The sequence below is a fragment of the Hirsutella rhossiliensis genome (genome assembly GCF_020360975.1).
Source record: "Hirsutella rhossiliensis strain HR02 chromosome Unknown scaffold00001, whole genome shotgun sequence".
Lineage (NCBI taxonomy): Eukaryota > Fungi > Ascomycota > Sordariomycetes > Hypocreales > Ophiocordycipitaceae > Hirsutella > Hirsutella rhossiliensis.
The window spans coordinates 2,596,242-2,603,312 of NW_025408667.1; the positions used below are offsets into that span (position 1 = coordinate 2,596,242).

Sequence of the window (7,071 nt, forward strand, 5' to 3'; positions counted from 1 at the left end):
TGGGGCTGGCGTTTCCGCTCTGTCTTATTATGCTCCATAATTACCAGCGATAAAATCCCAAAGGGCGTATTGAAAAGCGAACCAGTACGCCTTACTACATAAAAGCTTCCTATATTTATTCGGCGTTCCTACCCACAAGGCCAGACTTGTAGAAGGTAGCAATTATTTATTTACTTCTATCCGAACTCCCTTACTTTTAGTTGCACAAGCCAGAGGATCAGTTAAGCAGCTACACACCGGATTGACGGCCAAATTTCAAGATGAAGGGAGCGATGACGCTGCTTCTCATTGTCTGTTTCCTTTTAGGGGGTTCCAGTAGTCTTCCCCCTCCCGACCCCCCCGGACTTTCAGTCCAACAAAAGGCGCCAGAGATACTCTGGCGCTTCGACGGGCGGTCCGACAAGGCCAGTTTAGATGACATATTGAAGAATGGATTAAGACCACGACCCCTCCAGCCGGGGCAGACCAGACACTATAGCCTATTTCTACATGCGAAAGGACAGAGTATGGATACTACGGCATACGTTTCCACAACCTCGGACATAAACGTCGCGATGGACATGGCTAAAGAAAGAGGAGGTTACGTGTTCGCCGTCAGCCCGGACAAGAAGACAATCGATGTCAACAATTCACTTGGGAAATTTTCCCCCCATCCTGAAGAGTTGGAATATGTGATGCTCAACGGCGCGGAACCGGGTCAAATAAAAGGTCACATGAAGGTGGAAAAGGGAGCCCAATGGCAAAAAATTGAAATCCCAATAGGAAAAGACGACCCACTTCCCAAAGGCTTCAATGCTAATCAAGGCTACGACGCCTTATATCAGAGAACGGGGGATATTAGCGCGAGGCCTGAACTAGCCGGATTTCCACCAAACCACAAGGCGTGGAAGGAGGATTCGTGGAAAGATTTCAAGAAGAAGAGTTTAGAGGAGAGTGTTGAGAATATCCTATCCCAAGCATGTGGCAAGAAGTCTAAGAGAGACTTGGCCTGTTATGCAATTGATAAGCCCAACGGCGGCAAGACCGATGTGGCTCCTGATGGTAACAAGGTCCCTACGGAGGGCAAAGGCCCTAAGTCCAAGGCTTTGACAAATAACGACGTGGCAAAGGCAGCGGACGACTTCTCGAAAACCTACTTTGAAAAGTCACTGGACAAGTATAAGCTTCGCCAAGTAGCAAAAAACGCCAAGCAGCCAATAACCTTTACCAGCCTCAGGGACAAGCTCAGTACATCATATAGCAAGGGATTCCGGAAGCTCACGACGGTTACGTTCAATCCCCGGTTCAAGGGAGGTCTAGCATTGGAAGGGCCCCAGCTAATCCTCTGGTCCAAGTCTATGCTCGAAGTCTTTGCCAAGGAGTCGACGGCGCTCGAACAGGTGGCCGTCAGTACCTCCATCATACCGCTTGTCGGTTGCTTCACTCAGGGCGCGGCAGACGCGGAAAAGGGAAAGCCCAACTACTTCGATACCGCCTTGTGTGCCGTCGCCGACCGGCTTACCCTCTCCCCGGCCTGGCCATTTGGCGTGGGGCTACATCTGCTACGTACCGTGGTCCCAGTGTCCGGCTTCCTGTTCAATGCCGGAAAGGAATGGGCCGAGGCGTCCGAGTGGGCGGCGTCGATATCGAAGCTACCGGGCGACCGGCCAGAGCACTACCAATCGGTGTGGGCCGAGTATCGCAGCAAAGCATTTGAGCAGTTCAAGTCGCCTGAAGTAGCTGCCATGATAGACGCTCAGTTCTCGTCAGAGATGATTGGCGTCCTGTTCCTTGCAGCGGGAACAGCGGGCAGCATGCGTGCAATTTCGCTGCAGGCTTCCATCACCAACAGCACCACCGATGATCAGATAAGCAAGCTCGGTAAGGCTGGCAACGTCTTGATGGAGGGCAAGCTTGAGACGCAGATCTGCTTGAGCATCTTGGACAAAAAGAAACGACTCCAACGAGACTTGGAGAAGGGCATATTAGACAAGTTGGAGGAGCTATACGGCGAGTTCGACAAACAGTACTTTGAAACGGCCAAGGCTAAATATGCGATTTGGTACAAAGAGTCCTACCGAACCCAGGCCGATGAAGACCCTGGGTATTTTATCAATCGAATGCAAAGTACATATGCGAGGGGCCGGGGCTTGTCTGGGCTAAAACCCGGACCAGGCGGCGCCGAAGATGCAGCTCGCATCAGCAAGGAGGTCACCGACAAGCTCACAGTGCTGGGACCGTGCCAGCGCATCCAAGTTTGCGTAAGTTCCATAAACCGAGTGGTAGACACATTGATTCCCAACGGCTTGCTGATGCGAAGAGCGATGATAGACCAATGGCGGCGCTCTTTACCGCTGCGCTAGAAGTGACGTAAGTGACTCTTCCCGCCCCCGGCGAACGTGCTTATTGTTGACGGTGTACTGTCATTGCGGCCGACAATAGCTTGGTTCCGTAATCCAAGTAAACGAAGGCGTTTGCCGGTGCCCATAACTTGCCAATTCTTTCTGCGGACTTGGCGAGAACGAGACTGTTGGTGTCGGCGGACCAGGGCTGCCACGTTGGGGAGGGACCTGGAGAAGGGATCCCTGGCCTATGTAGCAGGAACGCATGAAGACTTCCTGAGTAAGGAAGGCTACCCCTTTATGCGTGGGCATAGCCACATATGCGTGGGTAAAGCCCCTTACTCAGGAGGTCCCCAGATAGCCCTAAGACCTCTTGTATAAATAGCCCCTTTAGACTGCCCCTTTAGAGAGAGAACATGCAGTGACCGACCCCCTTATTCCGATGTGTATTGACATAACATTTCACCGACACCTTATATAACGGAATCCCCTATTTCCTGGCGGCTTTCTCTGAGATATCTCGGAGGTGTGGTTTCTTCTAACGCGTGACATGCGCGGCAGCTCCTATTAACCGCCTGGTGCGGACTGCCGCATAACATGCATTGATTCATGCCATGATTTATAGAGTACGGGGGTGGCGGAGCAAGGCCTGCTCCATCCACATCCCTACTAACGTCAGCCACCTAGCTTACAGCATACCCCCCTTCCAGCACCCTTTTCCCACCAAAAGTCGGGTTTTTTATAAATCTATAACTAATTTATTAAAATAGGTAGAAAGACTAAAACTTTATAGCTAAAGAGCTAAGCTATAATAGATTTATAAAGTACTATAAGTTTTCTTTTTCTAATAATAAATAAGTTATATTACTTTTTAGTTTTCCTATAGTAAAAATAAAATACTAAATAAATAGTTTAAAAAACTTATATAGTACTATTTATCTTTATATAGCTTTTAGTACTTAAAAGTACTTTCTATTTACTATTTTATCTATTAAATAAAAAGATAATAAGATATTCTTAAAATACCTCTTTTTTTAATAAGGAGAAAAGTTTATTGCTTAATAACTTAAAAGAAAAAGCTAGTTATAAGTCTTTAACTACTTTATTAGTAGTATATCCTATAAAAAAGCTTATTTACTACTTAGCCTACTTTATTAGAATTGTTTTTAATATTAATTTAATACTTTTTAAAGTATTAAGGCTTACTAAGTAAAGTAGTATAAAGTACTAATAAAATACTTAAGTTAGCTTTAAGCTTTTATATAAGTATAATTAGATATAATATATATAAAAAGTAAATTTTAATACTAACTTAAGCTATTTTACTAATAGTATTCTAGGAGCTACTAGGCATAACTATTCTTCTTATATTTATTATTTAGTGTTTTAAAGCTTGCGTTTTAGTAAGAAAGGGTGCTAGAAGGGGGGTATGCTATACGCTAGGTAGCTAACGTTATCTAACGCCTTAACTAACGTGCCTACCGCTCTAACTATTATGCTAACCAAAAAATAGGTCAGTGTGGCTGGTAGGAGCGCAGCGCCGATACAGCAAATTTTAGTGCGCGCATTCCCCGTAGGGGGCTGCTATGCACTACTATACCCCACCCCCCTTTCGGTAACACCCCCCTTTCGGTAGTGCAAATAAAAAAGTCCCTACTAAAAGTCTACTATTTAAACTATATAAAATATTACTAGAACTTAAGATTAAAAACACGAAGATTATATTATTCTATAGAGAAATAAACGCCCCTATCTATACTAGCGCTATTTTACTACTCTCGCGCATCTAGTAGTAATAAAAAGGGCCTAAGGTAGGGCCTTAACTTCCGTTACTAAAGCTAACTCTACCTCTAAGACCTCCTCCTCCTTAGTCTTAGAATTTAGTATAACGGGCATTTTTTAACTTCTACTTTATAGAATGGCTTCCTAAGCTACTAAATCTTTACTAAGAGTTATAAACCATTTGCTCGGGTTCGGAATTGCTCTCCTCTTCTTGCTTCTCTATAGCCGGGCCACTTCTGCCTCTAGCTTCGCTATTCTATTACTATATTTAGCAATAGTTTGTTCTTAGGTTTTAAAGCCTTCTTAATATTACGGCGTAACGCCTCCGAGTGTTAGGAGTCTTATTCTTTCTAAAATCGCGAATATAGCGGCTGGTTCTTAGGTATATTATTAGGAGCTAAAAGTAGCGTAGAATTTATAGGTGTCTCTAGCGTATTTATATAAATTCCTATATGCTGCAATGCCTTAGATCGTGAGATTAGCTAATTTCTAGTAACCCTCTAGCCGGATAAAATATTCTTTATAGTTATTCTAACTTTACGTATCTTAGTATATGCCCGTATTTAATTAACCTTATTAATAGGAGCTGAATCCGTTAGATAGGGTAATTTCTTAAGTTCTTTCTAATACGCCGTCTCGATAGTATTAGGAATATATTTATCTAGCGGCTAGAGGCTATAAGAGTAGTAGGAAGGAAGGTAATAGCGGTAGGCGTTATTTAAAACGCCCGTAGCTATCTATATATCCTGGTCCCGGTTAATAGTGATTTCTAGGCAGATAAATATAGAAACGCACCGTTTTATAGCTTTTATATCTATCTAATATAATTAGTCTAGCATCTAACTTATTAGTAGGCCGTATCTTAGGAAATAGACTCTCTTAAGCTACTTAATAGCAATAGGTTATCCGTCTATCCGTTAAGCGAGGTAATATAATACTAGTCGGCTATTTTGCCGAATTCCGTTATAAACTACTATTTCTAGAGTTCTTTGCCCTCGAAAGTAATACTAGGAGTAAGGGCACGGCCGTCTACGGTAATAGCTTCGATAAAGGAGGTCTAGTTATAAGGTAGGGAATAAGTACTAAAGCAAAGTAGCATTCCTAGCTATGCTTTACTAGTATAAGGAACGCTAGCCTTATCTTAGAATTAAACTAAGATCGTAATATTAGAAGTATTATGCTTTACTATTAAGCTAATAAGACTTAAAATATCCTATCTATAATATAAATAAGGAATATTTTAATTTAGGGTAGATATATTATAAGTAGTTATTTTATAAATTATTAAGTAACTATATATTATACGATATTCTATTTGTTTTTTATATTAATATATATATAATAAATATCTTAAAAATTAATAATAAATTAATTTAAATAATAAATAAAAAAACTTATACTTATAATAATAATAATTTAATTTAATATAAAGAAAATAAAACTATTCTTACCTCTTTATTAATTTTTCTAATCTTATATATATATTATTGCTAATAGGTAAAGCTTTAATTTAGTTTAAACTAATTTTATTTTATACTACTTTAGTACCAAAATTTTTTTTTTATATAAAAAGTAGGTATAATATTATACTATCTAACATTAAATAAGTATTTAGAAAATCTATTACGTATTAAGCTATAAATAAGTTATTATCTCCTTCTCTAATTATAGATTTAGCTAAATATAGACTTTTATTTTTAGATATATTTACTTTATCTTTTATATTAGAATTATTATTAATACGTTTATTTATAGTAGTACCTAAAGTATACTATTACTAAAATACTTATTTCCTTAGTAAATCTAGCTTTTACTAAGAGAGAACTACTTTTAGCCGCTAAACCTATACCTATACTTAATCCTCCTATAATAGTAGTAGAGTCCTCTATAATAGCTTATATTATTTAATATACTAGAAGGTATATTAATATTTACTTTTCCTGCCTTAAAACTAACTTTATTCTTATAAATTAAATATTATACTTTATAATCTTTTATAACTTTAACTATAGCCTCTATAAATTTTTATAGTATAGATTTTCTTTATTAAGATAATATATAGTTATTATAGAATAATCTAATATAATAAAAATTATTGTTAATATTAATATACTAAAAATAAAAGTAATAATAAATCTACTATTATTATAAAAGAAAATTTAAATATTTATTTTTCTAGCAAAGTAGCCCTAAGGGCTACTTATACACCTAAATTATCCTAATAAAATACTAATTACTAAACTATATAAAAATAATATAGTTTAAGTTAAATTAATTATAGATTATAAAGGTAAACTTATAAATATATAAGGTTTAGGTAGGCTTATTAACCCTTACTCTAAACTACTATAATATCTATTTAAATTAGCTTATAATATATCTATATAGAACCCTAGTATTAATTAAGGATTTCTACTAGCTACTTTACCTTCTACTAATTATTTATAAATAATATATAAAAATAATTAAGCGGCTACTATACTTACTATAGATCCTATACTACTTATTAAATTTCATCCTAAAAATATATTAAGATAGTCGCTTATTCTTCTAAGTATACCTTATAGTATTTTTATATCTTACTTATAAATAAATTTATTATAATTTTAAATAAAAGTATTTATCTTTATAAAGTTTATCTATATCTAAATACTTTTTAATAGTTCTAGCTACTATATATAAATCTTTTATAATAAATCCTATACTATTATAGTATTTAATAAACTACTTATTACTATTATAAATATAAACCTTCTTTCTTAATTTAGCTAAGGTTTCTTCCGATTTAGTTTTACTAAACATAGGATTATTAGAACCCGCTCTATCTTTATTTATATATATAATAAATTCCTTAGATTTTTCCTTATTAAACATAGGATTTAAAGCACCTAGTTTAGATATACTTATTTTCTCTAAAGTAATAGGAGAGTATACTTTAGATTAAAAAGGGTTTAATTCACCCGAAAAT

General features: G+C 37.1%; 1 protein-coding gene and 1 non-coding gene across 2 annotated transcripts; one reads left to right on the top strand and one right to left on the bottom strand.

Moving 5' to 3' along the window:
- Window positions 1-554: 554 nt before the first annotated feature.
- Window positions 555-2,353, top strand: HRG_00340 (heat-labile enterotoxin alpha chain domain-containing protein; the record flags this gene model as incomplete). The annotated part of the gene is made up of 3 exons (XM_044858811.1): window positions 555-2,106; window positions 2,155-2,240; window positions 2,300-2,353. The coding sequence occupies 3 exons, from the start codon at window positions 555-557 to the stop codon at window positions 2,351-2,353; spliced, it is 1,692 nt and encodes a 563-aa protein (XP_044725211.1).
- A 2,882-nt stretch (window positions 2,354-5,235) lies between these two features.
- On the bottom strand, window positions 5,236-5,306 carry HRG_12049. The gene has a single exon. It is a non-coding gene; the product is annotated as a tRNA-Arg (tRNA).
- Between the last annotated feature and the right edge of the window lie 1,765 nt (window positions 5,307-7,071).